This window comes from Sorex araneus, chromosome 7 (genome assembly GCF_027595985.1).
Source record: "Sorex araneus isolate mSorAra2 chromosome 7, mSorAra2.pri, whole genome shotgun sequence".
NCBI lineage: Eukaryota > Metazoa > Chordata > Mammalia > Eulipotyphla > Soricidae > Sorex > Sorex araneus.
Window position 1 is genome coordinate 60995100 of NC_073308.1, and position 18402 is coordinate 61013501.

General features: G+C 38.2%; 1 protein-coding gene across 4 annotated transcripts in view; it reads left to right on the forward strand.

Annotated features, from left to right (window-relative positions):
• The window catches only part of LRBA (LPS responsive beige-like anchor protein), a 560234-nt gene that overhangs the window by 86131 nt on the left and 455701 nt on the right, over positions 1 to 18402 (forward strand). For all 4 annotated transcript variants that reach the window (XM_055144432.1, XM_055144433.1, XM_055144431.1 and 1 more), the window contains 5 exons: positions 1258 to 1350; positions 3126 to 3234; positions 3808 to 3889; positions 5477 to 5600; positions 6223 to 6415. In XM_055144432.1, the coding sequence (XP_055000407.1) occupies positions 1258 to 1350; positions 3126 to 3234; positions 3808 to 3889; positions 5477 to 5600; positions 6223 to 6415 (601 nt within the window). The remainder of the gene's footprint in view (positions 1 to 1257; positions 1351 to 3125; positions 3235 to 3807; positions 3890 to 5476; positions 5601 to 6222; positions 6416 to 18402) is intronic.

Genomic DNA, 18402 nt, shown 5'->3' on the forward strand with positions numbered 1-18402 from the left:
CCTGGCGGTGTTCAGGGGACCGTATGGGATGCTGGGAATCGAACCTTGGTCGGCTGTGTGCCAGGCAAACTCCCTACCCGCTGTGCTATCACTCCAGCCCCATGATAAGCAAGTTTTTAGATATAAAATGCAGATCAAAACAACCATAAGATACCACCTCACACCACAGAGAATGGCACACGTCCAAAAGAACAAAAGCAACGGCTGTTGGAGAGGATGTGGGGAGAAAGGGACCCTTCTACACTTCTGCTGGGAATGCCGACTGGTCCAGCCCCTTTGGAAAACAATATGGACACTTCTCAAAAAATTAGAAATTAAGCTTCCATTTGATCCAGCAATACTACTTCTGGGAATATGTCCTGGAGAAACAAAAAAGTATAGTCGAAATGACATCTGCACTTATATATGTTCATTGCGGCACTGTTTACAATAGCCAGAATCTGGAAAAAACCCGAGTGCCTGAGAACAGATGACTGGTTAAAGAAACTTTGGTACATCTATACAATGGAATACTATGCAGCTGTTAGAAAAGATGAAGTCATGAACTTTGCATATAAATGGATCAACATGGAAAGTATCATGCTAAGTGAAATGAGCCAGAAAGAGAGGGACAGACATAGAAAGATTGCACTCATCTGTGGAATATAAAATAACAGAGTAGGAGATTAACACCCAAGAATAGCAGTATATATATAATATCAGGAGGTTGGCTCCATAGCTTGGAAGCTGGCCTCACATGCTGGGGGAAAGGCATCCCAGATAGAGAAGGGAACACCAAGTAAAATATGATTGGAGGTCCTGTGTGGGAAGGGAGATGCGTGCTGAAAGTACACTAGAGACTGAATATTATGACCACTCAGTACCCCTATTGCAAACCACAACACCCAAAGGGAGAGAGAACAAATTGGAATGCCCTGACACAGAGGCAGGGTGCGGGGGATGGGATTGGGGGGTGGGAGGGATAGTGGGTTCATTGGTGGTGGAGAATGGACTCTGGTGGAGGGATGAGCTCTCGAACATTGCATGAGGGAAAAACAAGCACGGAATTGTGTGAATCTGTAACTGTACCCTTACTGTGACTCACTAATTAAAAAATAAATTAAAAAAATGCATATTAAGTTTGCCTGTATCTTGAAATTAGTTTTAGAGTAATTTGAATATATTTAAAACTATACATGTATACACACATATATGTCTTAAATTTTTATTTTTGGGAAATACTCAGGGTAATTTGTTTTTATTTTCTTATTTATTCAGTGTTATCTATAAACTTATGGCATCAACCAGTGAAGGAATCAGAGTACAAGCTCTCAAGGCAATGGGTTATTTTTTAAAACACCTGGCCCCTAAGTAAGTATCCAGAAAATTTTAAAAGGAGTGGTATTTATCACTTTTTATATTTGTATTTATTTACAGTATTTATATTCTGTTTTTTCTAATTTATCTTTTTACATTTCTTCCTGAAATGCTGTATAAATTTATTTCCACTGCCAAAGAGACATAAACAAGGAACAGAATTTAGTTATGTATGTAAATTTTTCTCTTTTTCTTTTAGTGCCACACCCACTTCTGGGCTTATTCTGGCCCTGTGCTCAGGGATCTCTCCTGTTTTGGGGCTTGGGGACCATATGTGGTACCAGGAATTTAATCCCAGTCAGCCATGTGAAAGGCAGGTGTCCTACGTGCTGTACTGTTGCTCCAGCTCAGTCTTTTTTTCTCAGTGTCAGCTTCATATAAGTTGGAGTTTGGAGCAATGGAGACTTTATTTTTGATATCTTGGTTATCATGTCCTCTCGGAGAGCCTGGCAAGCTACCAAGAGTATCCCGCCCACATGGGCAAAGCCTGGCAAGCTACTCTTGGCATATCTGACATGCCAAAAACAGTAATGACAGGGGCCGGAGCGATAGCACAGCGGGTAGGGCGTTTGTCTTGCACGAGGCCTACCCGGGTTTGATCCCCGGCATCCCATATGGTCCCCCAAGCACCGCCAGGAGTAATTCCTGAATGCAAAGCCAGGAGTAACCCCTGAGCATCGCTGGGTGTGACCCAAAAAAAGCAAAAAAAAAAAAAAAACCAAAAAAACAGTAATGACAGGTCTCATTCCCCTGACCCTGAAAGAGCCTCCAATTGTTCAGAAAGAGGAGTAAGGAGAGGCTGCTAAAATCTCAGGGCTGGGAGGAAGAGAGACGTAACTGGTGCCCGCTCGAGTAAATCAACAAACAACAGGATGGCAGTGATACAGTGGTTATCATGTGCTTTATCCATGCTATAAATCTAACAGTAACCTGGATGTTTATCACATAGTATATATTGCTATATGCATAACTAAAAACTCCTAATACTCCTACATTTATTTCTTAGCTCAATTCAGACATTTTTATCCTATCTATTATTTGTTGTACCAAGATTGATTTGTTATAAAAATGAACAATTTGGGGGATATAAAAATATTGGTAGACTGTGGTCTTTGTGTTGAATCCAGCTTGCCGGCTCTAAGTTAAATATTACTGTAACCAGCCGTGATAAGTTGTTTACATCTGTTTGCTCATTATCTGTTACTGCTGTCATGTTATAACAGTAGCATTGGGTTGTTGTGGCACTATCCACATGGCCCACAAAGCCTGAAGTATTTCCTATCTAATCATATTCAGAAAAAATGAACAAACCTCAGGGTAGAATTAAAATTTATGTTTTCCTTTTATAAATTTGTGTGGGAACTTTAATTTTGATATATTTATCTTTGCAATACTTATTTTCTTAATTCTTTGACTTTTATCCTCATTTTTTTCTGTTGAACTACTTGCTGGATTTTAGATGATTATCCTAGAAGATTTTTGTGTGGTAATTGCAGATACTAGCAACTAGTAAACAAATAATGCTATGAATATTTGGTTAGGTTTTTTCTATTATGGCATAGTCAAATTTATTTTTAAAATTTTAGCTGTTACTAAATGTGCTTACTGTTTCTCTACCTAAAGATTTTGTTATCTTTTTGGTTTTAGATAATTGAGAAAGGTATTGAATTAGAATTTGTTGCTTATGTATCACTAACCATATTTAAGCCTTATTCACCAACAATGCTGCTAAGTCAGATAATAAAATTAATTATTCTATGTTATTATAGAAGAAAAGCTGAAGTCATGCTTGGGCATGGACTGTTTTCATTGCTGGCTGAAAGACTCATGCTTCAAACAAATGTGATCACAATGACCACGTACAATGTCCTGTTTGAGGTAGGATTATAGTTGGAATTTTATCTTACAAATTTCTTATTTAAAAATTCCCATAAAATGGAGGTGAAAGTGTCTAGAAAAAATAAACCCATTTATATTTGATGTACATTATTTTTTCTCTACAAAACAAAATTGCTCAACAAACCTAGTGATCTTTGGATCTGGTTCTGTATCTGTGGTGGTGGTCATCCGAGCCTATAGTAATCAAACTTGCCTGGGGCTTGCATGCAGAGCATGTATTTCAAGCTCTTGGAGCCATCCCCATGCCCCTAATGAACAGTTTTGAAATTAGTTATGGCAAGTTTATGTGGCTACATTTTAACAAATCTGTTTGTTTTGAATTAAGAAATAGTGTGATTATTTGTGCTTCCTGATTCGTATGAACTTTTTGATGTTTGACTATATAATTAGGTCAGAATAGATTTATATAATTAAAATGATTTTATATGCTGTGGATATTTAGCACTTTACTGGACTTTACAATTTATGTTGATTAGTATTGTCTTAAAATTTATTAGTAATAATGTTAACATGGTGATTATGGTAATAAAATTTATTGGTTTTCTTCTTTAGATTCTTATAGAACAGATTTGTACTCAGGTGATACATAAACAGCATCCAGATCCTGATTCTTCAGTAAAGATACAGAATCCTCGTATGTATTTTATATATATATATTGTTCAGTTTTATTGAGATATGGTTGATAAGACTTTATATTAGTTAGGGTATATAATCAAATGACTTGATAACATATTTTTGAAATATTATAATAATAAGGTCATTAGCAAGTTACTCTCTTCACATAATTGCAGTTTTTTTGTGTGTAGTCAGAATTTTTTATGTCTACTTAGCAATTGTAATCACAACAGTTAGCTTGCCAAGCTCTGCTTTGCGGGCGAGATACTCTCGGTAGCTTGCCAGGCTATCTGAGAGGGACGGAGGAATTGAACCTGGGTCAGCCTTCTCGTGCGAGGCAAATGCCCTACTGGCTGTGCTATCGCTCCAGTCCATCTTCTTACTGTATGAAAATAATGTTAACTGTTGATATTTAGAATTCTTAAGTACTTGCTCAGTGTATATATATATATATTTTTTTTTGTATTGGCTTTTTAGTAATGATACTAACTTAGTTATGTAATTGTGATATGTAATTACTTTCATAATTTTTTATACTATTCTACTTCAATTGAAATTTAAAAACACAGGTCTTTTGGTGTTTCTCAAACTTTAGAGATACTGTCATTTTGAAAACCTCAAGTATTATGTTATATATATTTATGTTATATATGTTTATATGTTATATAAAGTCATATTATATGTGATTATAGGGGAGATGTCGTACTGAAGTAAAAATTTCAGACTTTATGTTTTCTTACACTTAGATAAGACAAGTAGTATATAGTATGCTTTTTTGTCTCTTTTTAATATTAATAACATTTTTATTTTATTTTATTTTTTTATTTTTATTTTTTTTTTGCTTTTTGGGTCACACCCGGCGATGCACAGGGGTTGCTCCTGGCTCTGCACTCAGGAATTACCCCTGGCGGTGCTCAGGGGACCATATGGGATGCTGGGAATCGAACCCGGGTCGGCCGCGTGCAAGGCATACGCCCTACCCGCTGTGCTATTGCTCCAGCCCCACATTTTTATTTTTTAAGAGGAGCATCGTTAGAACCAGTGATGCATTATTAGGTTGGATTTTCATGGATGAGGCCCTGGGTTTCTCAGCATCTCAAAAAAGAAAAAGAAGAAAGAAAAAAAGATCAGCATTATTGGTGGGCAGAAATTAGGGAGAGCAAGCAGTTTCAGCATTATTAAATTTTCTTGTAATTTGAATTTATTTACTTTACAGTGTAGTTTGTGGGCTGGAGCCATAGTACAGTGGGCAGGACACTTGCCTTGCACATAGCTAACCTTATTCAATCCCCGCTATCATATGTGGTCTACCACGCCCTGCCTGGAGTGATCTCTGAGCAGAGAGCAGAAGTTAGACTGCCGGGTACAGCCTCTCAACAAAAATGTGTATTTTTTACATTCTAATGAAATAGAATTTTTTTGATCTTGGACATTTTCTAGTGAATACATTATTATTTTTTCTACAAGTGATGATTTTTTTCTTTAATAATAGAAGATGTCAACAAGTGTACCAGAGAAACTAAAGAAATTACAATATATTTATATCTCCATTATGATATTTTAAATTATGCTTTTGGTTTTACTAATTTGTGAATTGTCTTACAGAAATTCTGAAAGTAATTGCGACCTTACTTCGAAATTCTCCCCAGTGTCAAGAGAGCATGGAAGTTCGCAGAGCCTTCCTTTCTGACATGATTAAACTTTTTAATAATAGTAGAGAAAACAGAAGGTAAACAGGATTAGGAAGCATTTATCTATTGTGTTCAAGTCTAGCTTCAAACAAGCCCTTTTTATTCTAAGAAATACTGTGGGGCCCTAGTAGTAGATAGGGATAAGGATACTTGCTTGCAGACACTAGACTGAGTTTGATCCCCAGCTCCACAAGATCCCCTGTTCTAGTCCTGGAGACCCCAGAGTACCGCTGTGGTGGTCTTGTCCCTGGCACTGGGAAGGCCCAAATAGTACGTCATCCTCAGGGTCTTGTATTGACGCACCAGCCTGGTTGGCCAGGTAATACCAAGAGTGGCTCCTGTGCCTCTGGAGCACAGTTGGGAATCCTCTCTAAAACCAGACCGAATTTAACAAAAAAAAGAAAAAGGAAAGAAATAGTGTAAAACTTTTTTCATGACTTTTTCTATTAAGGTTATATTCATCATGTATTATCCAGTTAAAATAAGTTTTTAGTTGATTTGAATACATAGATAAAAACTGGGATTTTTTTCTTTTTTGTTCTTGTTTGTTTGCGTTCAAAGTAAAATAAATAGAATAAAAAATAGCTTTGAACTCTTAACTTTTTGGAATTCTAAGTGATTTTATTTTTTAAAGTAATAGTACCCTTTTATTATTTTTAGAAGCTTGCTACAGTGCTCTGTGTGGCAGGAGTGGATGCTCTCTCTGTGCTATTTTAATCCTCAGAATTCAGATGAGCAAAAGATAACAGAAATGGTATATGCCATATTCAGAATCCTGCTTTACCATGCAGTCAAATATGAGTGGGGCGGTTGGCGTGTATGGGTGGACACCTTATCAATCACACATTCAAAGGTAAGTTTCTTTGTGAAATTATGTGTTAGGATTTATTTTTTCTCTATTTCATACTGCTGAGGATCAAATCCAGGTCTCATGCATACAAGATATACATTTAAACACTGAGCCATGTATCTCATTAGCATTTTTAATGTCTACAATTTGAGTTTTCCTTACCTGAAAGAATTTATATAGTTAAAATCAAGGATAAATTAGAGTCTGAATGCAGTGAAACCAAAAATTAAAATAACATCACTAAATAGAAATAGAAAATATTACCATATTCATAATAAAATATTTTCCTATTGTAATTTTCCTGTCCATTTTCTTAATAAAGTGAAACTTTATGTCACAGAACAAAGGAATTTATATTTTCAACTACCCATACATAAAAACAGGTGTCTCTGAATTTTGTAGTAGTGCAAAAGCTTTTGTACACAAGGTGGCGCTGTATATTCAAAGATAAGTTAATTTTAGTATTGTAAGTTGGTTGAATAAACAAGAAAACTAGTGTTTGCCTTTTGCTTATGTTTTAACTGGTTAAAAAATTGGTTTGGAAAAACATGCCAGTTTTTTTTTGTATATAAGTCAATAAAATAAGTTATATGTGTACAACTTGTTAAAAACTTTGATGAAATATTTTACACACGCAAAAAGGTATAAAGAAAATAGTGAATCTATCAAAATTAGATTCCCCATTCCACTTGCTTTGTCTACCATTGCTAAGTCCTTTCTCCACCTCAGCTAATTTGAATTTAGTGTGTCATTATTACTATGTTTTCTGTATATATTTTCACAGGTGATGTGTGTGTGTGCATAGAGCATTTGAACCATGCATTTATTATATTTAATTTTTTTCATGTTATATTCCATGCTATGACTATCCATTTACTAGTAAACAAATATCTTTGAGGATTCTTATAGATTTGGAATTTTCTCTATGTATTCCTAGAAGTGCAATTACTAACTTGTAATGAAATATTCAGTATTACCAGCATGTACTTTTTTTTCAAATTGGTATGTCAGTTTGCATTTTCCTTAGTGATGTGTAAGTTTTTATTGCTTCATATTAGTTTATCACTTGGTATAGCTGAGGTTTCAAAATTCTGCAAATTTTATGAACTTTAAATGTTCTATCTTGGGGACTAGAGAGATAGTACACTGGCTAAGGCACTTTTCTTATGTGTGGCCAACACAAGTTCAGTCTCTAGCACTGCATATGATCTTCTGAACCCTACCAGGCGTGATCCCTGAGCCCAGAACCAGGAGTAAGCCCTGAACACTTATAGGTGTGGGCCAAAAAATCAAAAAAAATTTCTTCTTATATTAGCATCTTAATATTTAATGGGTATTGTTGACATATTCTTGATTTTAGTCCCTTGAAAACCATATTGTTTCTGAGTATTTTTTGCCAATTTTTAGCACCACATAGCCTCTGAGTTGTATAGCCCCCTAATACTGAATAGCCCCCTGACACTGTCAGCTGTTGCCCAAAATTAGTTTTTTTGTTGTTGTTGTTTTGAGCCACATATGGCTGTGCTCAGGGTTTATACCTGGCTCTGCACTCAGGGATCACTCCTGACGGGCACAGGGGAGCACATGGGGGTGCTGGGGATCGAACCTGGGTCATCCATGCCCAAGGCAAGCGCCCTGCTTGCTAGTACTTTCACTCTAGTCTCAGTAAAAAAATTTTTTTTAATGCTCTATTGAAGGTTATTATTCTGGAATATTTTGTCATTCTATTTTAATATAGTGTCATTTTCTAGATAAGACATTAAATAGAAATGCATATATTTTATTGAAGATATTTGAATTGCTTTTATTTTGTTTAAAGTTCCCTTAAGAATTAACTCTGGGGGCTGGAGTGATAGCATAGCAGATAGGGCGTTTGCCTTGCATGTGGTTGACCCAGTTTCGAATCTCAGCATCCCATATGGTCCCCCTGAGCACCGCCAGGGGTGATTCCTAAGTGCATGAGCCAGGAGTGACCCCTGTGCATCGCTGGGTGTGACCCAAAAAGCAAAAAAAAAAAAGGAATTAACTCTGATTCCTTTTTTTACTCCATGAAAATAAGGTATGTTGTTGTCTTAGAATTGAAAATGACAGTTTAGATGAGAAGAACTGTATAGTAGCAAAGTAGAAATAGATGTGATTTTATAGAGCATCTTAATTTTATTAACTATGTTTGAGCTTTTCAGTTTCAACCAAGCTTAGGACCAAATTTGGCCTGACCTGGTTCTATAAATAAAGTTTTATTAAACACTTTTTTGGGTTGTTTTTGTTGGGTTATACATAGTAGTGCTCGGTGTCTATGCTCAAGGGTCAGCCCTAATGGTGCTTGTGGGATCATATGCAGTGCACGGAATTGAACAGGGGTTGGCCACATGCAGGCAAGGGCACTATTTGCCATACTATTTCTCTGGGTCCAGTTTATATATGTATTTTAATGGTTACTTTCATTTTATAAAGACAGAGTGAAATATGTAGACTCTGTCACCCTCAAGCCTAAAATATTTTTTTGCTGCCCCAGGGCCCCCTGCCTTGTTCTTTTTTAGTTTTTGAGCCATACCCAGCATGGATGCTCATATCACTATTCCTGACTCTGTGTTCAGGGATCACTCCTGGTTGGATTGGGGGCATAATTGGGGTTCCCGAGATTGAGCCCTGATTGGTTGTGTGCAAGGCAAGCATGCTTTGCTGCTGTACTATTTCTTTGGACCTTGTATAATTTTTTTTCTTGCTGTTCAACTATTCTGTGTAGTCTGAACTGCTTTTATGCTGTTACCTGTTTTGTACTTCACAACAGATTATAAAGAGTACAGGGTTGAGTTTGGGCTCACATACATTTGAAGTGGCTCTCAGATATATCTCTAAGGACGTTAAATTAGGGAAGTATCAGTATACATTAGATTTCTTCCCTCTTCCCCTTCCCTTTGTTGCTTTCATCTTGATGGTGAGGTTCCACATGTTTGGCTTCAGTGCTTGCACCCTTGGTTGTAGTGCTTCCCGAGGCCTTGCACATCTGGTTGTGATGCTCATATACTCAGCTTGGTCTTTGCAAGGGGCCAAGCATGTTTGTTGTAGTGCTTGCACATGTGTGTGCAGCGTGTTGCACTCCTGTAGCTGTGCTTTCACACGTTCAGTTATGTTGTGTGCTGGGGCTTGCACCCTGCTGGCTGTGTGCTGGCGATCCCATTCAGTTGTAAAAGGGGGTCCCAGGTTGCACAGTTGCATGAATGACTGTGCATGAGGCATGTGGGTGACCTCAAGAATCAAAAGCATAACCAGGCAATTTTAGCTGCTAGCCATCCTGAGGGCCCCCAATTAGACATTTCAACATTTCTAAATAGTATATTAATTCATTACCTTTGTATATACTTTCATTTGTTTAAGTCCCTAGGAAATTAATAGTGAAAGGGATACAAACCTTTTGAACATAATGTTTACAGTTCAGCCTGAGTACCCTGGAACCCAGCTGAATTTTCAGTTAGGATGTGATGCCCTTTTTCCTCCAGTTATCTGTCATCTCTTTGAGGGTGGGTTTTTTGTTTTTATCTACAAACCACAAAGCCATGCATGTATTGCAATAGAAAATCAAATAAATAGTAAGTAAAACTTGAAAATGCAGACACTTTATTGTAGCCATCTTTATATCACCGTATATCACTGTCATCCCGTTGCTCATCAATTTGCTCGAGCAGGCACCAGTAACGTCTCCATTGTGACACTTGTTACTGTTTTTGGCATATCCAGTATGCCACGGGTAGCTTGCCAGGCTCTGCCATGTGGGCGAGATACTCTTGGTAGCTTGCTGGGCTCTCCAAGAGGGGCAGAGGAATTGAACCCAGGTTGGCCGCGTGCAAGGCAAATGCCCTACCTGCTGTGCTATAGCTCCAGCCCTACAGCCATCTTTAATTAAACCAAAATCTACAAATTTGCAAAGTGTGAAATAGCATTTGTATTTTTGTATTGAAACACTTTTTAAAATGTACATATAATAGCCAGTGAGTATATTATTATTTTGAAGTGAATTAATATTTGTATATTTTCTAATTTTTAATTCCTATTACAAGTAGTTATCTATATATCCTATTTATATATTCTTACTCTTCTTCCTTTTTTTGTTTTAGGCTACATTCAGTGGTGTTCTAGGGCTACTCCGAGCTCTCTACTTGGAGGTCATTCCCAGCTAAGGGACCATGTGGTACAAGGGTTTGGCCTCCTACATGCAAACCATGTGCTTCAACCCAGTGAACAATCTCTCTGGCATTATATATCCATTAAGATAAAAGATTTTGGCTGCCTCAGTGCTTTTTAAGATGGTAGTCTGAGAGCAATAAAACTGGCTGAAGACATAAGATATTTAGGGCCTATAACCCAGGCTCTTTAATTTCCTGTAATGTGAGGGGTTGTAGGAGATATTTCTGCTACCTTAAGCTTTTGATATTTATGGCAAAACATTTTAAATCTTATGAAAACATTAGTTGCCAGTTCACTGTGTAACTAATGAAAAGAACATGGGCTTTGGTGGCAAAATAGTTCTGCGTTTGAATTCTGGTTCAAATTGTGATATGATTTTATGTAAGTGTAAATAAGCTTCTAGCCATATCGATCAGTGTCTAATCTTAGAATGGATATTGAGTGAAGAACTATTAGTGAAATCATAGAAAGAAGAATTAAGTACCAAATCACTACCATTATTATAATTTTATGATTCATTCTTTTGCCCTCATTCTTACTGTCAGCATGTGAGTTCAGGCCCTACTTACTTCAGGTTTAATACAGATAGATACAACATTTTTTTTTTCTTATAATTGAATCACCATGAGATACACTATTCCAAAGTTATTCATGTTGGGCTTCAGTCATACAATGTTCCAACACCCATCCCTTCACCAGTGTACATTTCCCACTACCAGTTTCCCAATTTCCCTCCCACCAACCTTCCCTCCTCCCCACCCCATCTGCCTCTATGGCAGGCACTTTTCTTCTTTCTCTTTCTCCTTTTGTGTATTGTGGTTTACAATACAGGTACTAAGAGGTTATCATGTTTGTCCAGAGCATTCAGTATTTTTATTGGGAAGGTAGGTTGGGGTAGCTTTTTTTAACTGGATGGTGGTCTTGGGGTGTGGATGTGCTGCTGGGTCTTCTGGAAGTACAGGAAGGTGGGGGGAGGTAGCCCATTCCGAGCCCAAGAAAGCTTGGAGATTGCAGTTGCAAAACCTGCATACTTGAATTTTCAGCAGATTAATATCTCGGTGAAGTCCATCTCAAGATAGTGGAGTCTGGCTGGAGGCATGACAATGGTTTTGGATTGTGGGACCAAGTGGCTGCCGGGACTCTGTTTGGGTGGGCACTGGGCTAACCTGCCTCTCTCCCATGTACCCTGGATGTTCAGCCTTGTGTGGGTTTGAGATTAACTGTGGCTTTAGATCTCTTTTGAGATTTATATATGGATCTTTGAAGCATGGCCAGTAGAAGAGCTTACATGATGGTGCTGGAGTTGGTTTGTGGGCATGGCTCTTGGTTTTCCTTATTTTTGGTAGTTTAATTTCTCTTAATTAAAACTTGGGTCTTATTTGTTGGAGTTTAGAGGTAGAGTGGGGATTTTGGAGTGTCAGGAAGCCCGAGGGCACCATCAGGCTGCCCAGGCACTTGCCCCGTAGGTCCAGATGACCCACCAGTGGTGCTGTGCTCCCTGGGCCCCAGTGTTGCTGGCAGCAGTGGCCTTTGTAGAGACCAGGACCAGGACTAGGGCTGCTACCATTCGTAGCTTGGGTGCTCCAGGTGGGCTGCAGCCACCAGTCCAGCAGAACCTGACCAGGGGGCACTGCCCCCATCCTTGGTCTCTAGACAGTTGGTGCACAGGGAGGTCCTCTTCCATAGTATGCTGTGACTGGTCCAGGGAGGAAATGATGGCCAGGACTACCCTGATGGTGACTGGCCACTGGGGCCCCCTGGTGGGAACCTTGGGTCCTCATCCCCCTCAAACCCCCCCCCCCCAACTCCAGGACATGTGCTCTGTGATGGTGTCGTGTTGGACCCAAGAGCCCTATTCAGTCACTTTAAAAATCTGCCGCTGCCCATAGCGCTGACCACCATCCTCACGACTGCTACTCTGGGATGGCACTCCGTGGCAGGCGACTGGCCAGTTTTGTTTAAGGGCACTTTCTCTAAGACAGAATATCCAAGGGGCATCCATACTCACAAACATCGAAATTTTCTGAACCCATCTGCTGTTCAGAGCGCTGAGAGCTGCTGTCCCTCTGCCAGCTCTGGCTCTGGCCTCTGTACTGCTGCTATAGCGACCGGATCCTCCTAGATGCAACTTTTATAATGAAGGCTGAAGTACATCTGAAATAACTATAATATGAAAGCCAAGTGGTGTTTATTCCCGGGAGAATTGTGACTGTAAATTGTGTATAAGTGCTGCATTATTTGTCACTTTTTAATTCTTTTGTTTCTAATATGGTTTTCTAAATTGACCTTCCTGGCTTTGTTTTATTCATTACCACTGCTGTGAATAACTCAGGTGTACACTAAAGGCTTTGTAATTTTTTTCTAAGAAATGTATTGTGACTATGTACACATACACAACTGGGGTTTCACGAGACAGTATTTACAGTTAATCACCTTGTCATATACTTATATTCTGTGATGTTTTTGTTCCTTTTCCATTTAAAAATGGTGATGGTGCCTCAGTAAGTTTCTTCCACAATCTGACATCTGAAATATTTCTAATTTGGAAAAAGCACTGCTGCTGGGAATGTAAGTAGAAAGGCTATGTTTGAAGTCATGGGGTCATTCTCTAGCTGTTAGTATCTTTAGGTTTCTTATTTTTGCATTGCTTCATCTTTTGTTACTTTGAAGCTTTTCTTTTTGTTTAAAAAGGATTTTCATAATTCTTTGTGTACTTAGATCAATTTCTTTTATTTTTTAGATTCTCCACCACTGCCCTTCCCTTGTTTATAGTGATGTTGTCATGACCAAATGTATAGTTGGTGCTCACACCTTTTCAGCTGAGTTGCTCCCTGCACCTAAGTAAAGACTTGCCACGGTCTTCAGTAAGATTTGCACTTATTTAGCTGCAGGGTTTTCACACATGCTCATTGTGGGGACACACTTTGAGCAGGCAAACTGTAGTTGTGGCACTTAACCAGGGGTGACTGTGGTGCGCATACACGTGCTTGGCAAGAAGGGCTATGCTTCCTTTTGGTTTTGGTGCTTGCTCGGGGTGCTTCCATACATCTGGCTGCAGTGAGGCTCAAAGTTGCTTGTGGTGTCAAGAGTTTTCAGACAGCAGAGCTGCCATAATCTTGTTCTGTGCATGTGGATACCAGAGGGCATTTGGGTTTGTGATTAGGTGCTAGAGGGCAGGTATTCTGAGCCATCGTGCTGTTCACCTGGGCATATTTTGAATATTTCTAAGGGCCTTACATATTATTTTCCTCTAGATTTATTACGATTTAAAAAGTTTAAATCGCATTTTCTCTAGCTTTATGAAAATAGATTTTCTCTAGATTTATTATTTCTCTAGATTTTTCTCAGAGGCATAATTTTTTCTTTAAATTTATGAAGCTAAAATTAACTCATATAATGTTGCTCCCCTTGACAAACATTTTGTTTTAATTTTTTTTTGAAATGCAAGTAGGGGTTTGAGAAAAAATTATTCAGCATAAAGTACAAAGTTGTTTCCTATTGGATTTCAAGTATACAGTGTTATAATATTGACCCCTTTACCAGTGTCCATTTCCCTTCATCAATGTACCCCACTAGATTATTTCTATGACAGGCAGTAAGTAGGAATTTTTTATGAAGTGATTTTTGCCTAATCTATTACTATTTGCCTTGAAAAAGAGGTTTTTTTTGGCTTACCTTCCTCTATTTCACTAAATAAAAATCTTGGTTCCAGTCATATATATACATATATATCATGTTTCATTGCATCATTGTTTATGTGTGCATTCATTTTGTGCTCCTTTGTGCTAAGGATGTGAGGAGCTAAATCACTTCATTATGACAATTTTCCACATTCTCAGGCCATGTATTCTGCATGAATTCACAGCACTTAAAATGTTCTTGTCCAAGTGAGTCTGATTTGTCTCTTCTCCACTCCTCTTTCCTTTCCTCCTATCTTCTTTTCCTTATCTCACCCCTTTCCCCATCTCTTTTCTTTCTTTCTGCCCCCACCAAGTGGGTTTCAACTTTGAGTTGTAGTCAGTCATTTGTTAGCAATTCTGTCTCTCTTTGCCCTTGTTACTTTGTTTTTAGTCACTATTTCCTTCTTTCTCATCCTAACTTATCCATTTCTTTGTTCTCTTCAACTTAGATTGTGTATAACTTCTGCAAAGCCTCCTTCCCTCAACTTAGTTTTTGTGAATCTGTCTGTTTTCCCTTATCACCTCTTACCCCCCCCCCCCCACCCTTACACACACTGGTGATCAGATTCATGTCTGGTGACACTGTGTTTAGATCTTACTCAAGTTGTGGATCTCTTTTCTTCCTTTCAACCTTTATCTTTCATCTTTTCTCCTGTTTTCTTTCTTCTTTTTAAAACTGTTTTTTCTCCTTGTTACTGAAAATGAATGTAAGTCATTATCTTAGGTATGAGATGACATATCATTGTGGTTTGGGTGCATTTTTCTATAAGTGATAATTATTTTTTCATGTGCATGGTCTCTTTGAGGAAGTTTCTACTCAGAGATTTTATGCTCATTTGTTACTAAAAGAATGATAAACCAGGAACAGGTTATCCTGAAAATGGTTATTTTCTAATATGGGAGATAATATACATAAAAGTAAACACAGATAGTGTTGGGACAGAACTCAGTAGTAGTATAACATTTGCCTTTTATGTACGAGCCTCTGGGTTCCATCCTCAGAACCACAAGCAGCACAATGCAGCAAGGAGTGAGTCCAAAGCGAGTTACAGGTACGTGGGAAGAGCCTCACTTTAGGGCATCTGATAAGTTTGTAAAACACATGTGGTTTGTTACATTTTAGTTTCTGTTTTTCTTTTACTGCAGTGACATTTTTCAAAAATTTTTAATTTTATCATGGTGAGTATTTGGGGCTATACCCTGTTGTTCCTTAAGGTTTTTTCCTAGCTCAGTGCTCAGGAGTGGTCCTGTTGGTGCTCAGGGGACCACAGGTGGTGATTGGGATCAAATTGGGCATAGCTGCATATAAGGCATATCTCTTACCTCTTGCACTATTTGTCCAGCTCCTCAAAAATTATTTCAGCCTCTATAAAGAAAGCTAAAGCCTAAACCAGTTAAAATGTTAACCCTAAACTATTACAAGCATAACATCATAAGGCTATTAGGATTACAATTATAAGATGGAATAAATGCTGATTAAGCTAATAGTGTTTTTATCTCAATAAAATTGAACATAGCATTTTTTGCTGTGCATTCAGGAGGACTGACCTGATCCCAGGTACCACATGTCACATGTCCTTCTGAGTAGTGCTAGGAGCACCTCCTGAGCACTGAGCCTGGAGTATTCTCTGAAGTAGCCGTACACTGCTGTGTATGGCCCTAAAACCAAAAATAAATAAGGTTTAGTTCTCTCTATGAGGAGGAAAGAGAAATTTATAAATTGGTGCTTTGGTTGCATCTCTAATTTTATTTATTAATTTTATTAATTTTTCACGGCCCTGTGATATCTTATAGCCTACTTCTCCCTTTGGGAGAACCTGGCAAGCTACCGAGTTTCCTGCCCACATGGGAGAGCCTCGCAAACTCCCCATGGTGTATTTATATGCCAAAACCAGTAACAGTGCTGGGTCTCATTCCCCTGACCCTGAAAGAGCCTCCAATGTGGCATCGTTTGGAAGGATGAGTAAAGAGAGGCTTCTAAAATCTCAGGGCTAGGATGAATGGAGATGTTACTGAGACTGCTCAAGAAATTCGACGATCAACGGGATGATGATGATGATGATGATGATGATGATGAATTTTATTTTATTTTTTAAAAATTTTATTGAATCACTATGAGATAGTTACAAGCTTTCATGTTTGAGATACAATCACACAGTGATCAAACACAGATCCCTCCACCAGTGCACATTCCCCACCACCAATATCCCCGGTATACCCCCCTTTCCCACCCTCCCCCTGCCTCCATGGCAGATATTATTCCCCATACTCACTCTCTGATTTTGGGCATTATGGCTTGCAACACAGACACTGAGAGGCCATCATGTCTAATTTTAATGTGTAGTAAATTACACATTTTGTGTAATTTGATTTCTTTGTGTCTTTGTTTTTTATTTTCTTTGATTTCATTTCTTTGTGTCTTTGATTTCTTTTCTTATTTCCCCCCCCCCCTTTTATTTAGTTTTGGACCACACCTGGCAATGCTCAGTGCTTATTTCTGGCTCTTCAGTAGGGATCACTCCTGGCGGAGCTTAGGGGTTCATATATGGTGCTGGGATGAAACCCTTGTTGGCCATATGCCAGGGAAGAACCTTACCCACTATACCATCTCTGTCCCCCAAATGTCTTATTTCTTTGTGTGACTTTTCTTCATTGATTCCCAAGTCTTTCTCTCTCAAGCTTTACAAAGTAGTGCTTTAAATATTTCTATTGCTAAAATTTAAGTGTTCTGTTTTAAAATACAATAGGTGATATGTTCTAAATATCTTGATTAAGTTTGTTAAAGATTTGTAATATGTTGGTAAGGATTGTTGAAGTATTGAAAAACATTTTTCTATGAGAGTAATTGTTTTAAAGTTTTAAATTTTATGCATTTAATGCTGAAATGATGCTTGTTTTATTCTGCTGCAGCCTTATACAATATCAGTATCACAAATTTATATGATTTTTGATAAAGAACAGGGGTGTTAAGAACTAATGTTGCAGAATTGAATAGCTTTTGCAGAGTTACATCAAGTTACACTCAGCTGCTATAAAAAGCAAAAGAGACTCAATTGCAATTTTATTGTCCAGTTTGATAGATTTCCTGCCACCTTTGTAGCCGAGAGGCTGTTTGTCACTGTGTCCGTCTCCTCCAGTAGCTGAGCTAGGCTTTATAAGCAGTAATAGAAGTACTTCTCGTGGAACCGCTCTGCGTTTGTTTCTTTGGTCTTTGGCATTCACACATACACCTTTTAAGAGTAACTTTTGTGATTTAATTTTCTTGGGGTTTATCTAGGTTTTTATTTTTATGTTCCAATTTGAACCCCATCTTGAACCCCATTAATTCTATTTTCACTTGGTATGCTAAAATAATTCTACTTGTTAAAATAAAAACTTAGAAATTTAGAATATTCTGAATTTATTATATCTTAAAAAGAAACCTTTAGGTAATGTTTTTTTCTGGGAGTCTAATCCCAATGTTTCCCAAGTGGGTGATACCATACCCAGCCCAGGGTACAGGGACAATTTTGGGACCTCAGGTGTGATGGAGAAGATGTAGCCTTCTCCATTACAGAGTAGCCTCAGGTGTAATGGAGAAGATATTTTGTTTATTTAAAGGAGGTAGCTTTTCAGGGGGATATTGAGTGATTTCTTTTTTTTCTTGAAAAGGGGACAGTAGGCCAAACAAATCAGAGCATCTGGTTGGTACCTATGTTGTCATAGGTAGTAACAGGTAGTCATCAGTAGCCATTGGTCGATTGGTAATATCAACAAGTCAGGATTTATCCTGCATTAAGAATATAGTATGAGGACTAGTGAGATAACTCAATGGACATAGTGGATACTTTGCATTTAGGAGGCTGAGTTAGATCCATGGCATCACATGGGCCCTCTTCCATCTCATGTTCCCTGAAAATTTCAGGGAAGTTTTTGTGGCCCCAAAACTGAAGAAAAGAAATTATAGTATTAGGCGAGGAAGTTACCATAAAGGGCTGGGGTATTTATATACAGGGCTCCCCCCAACCTACCAGATTTGATTCCTGCCACTGACTCTTCCCTTGAGCATTGATGTTGCTCCACACATTCAAACAAAAACCCTTAAAGTCCTTTGAGTCATCTCCCCAGCTCTGCTGTTTCTCCGGC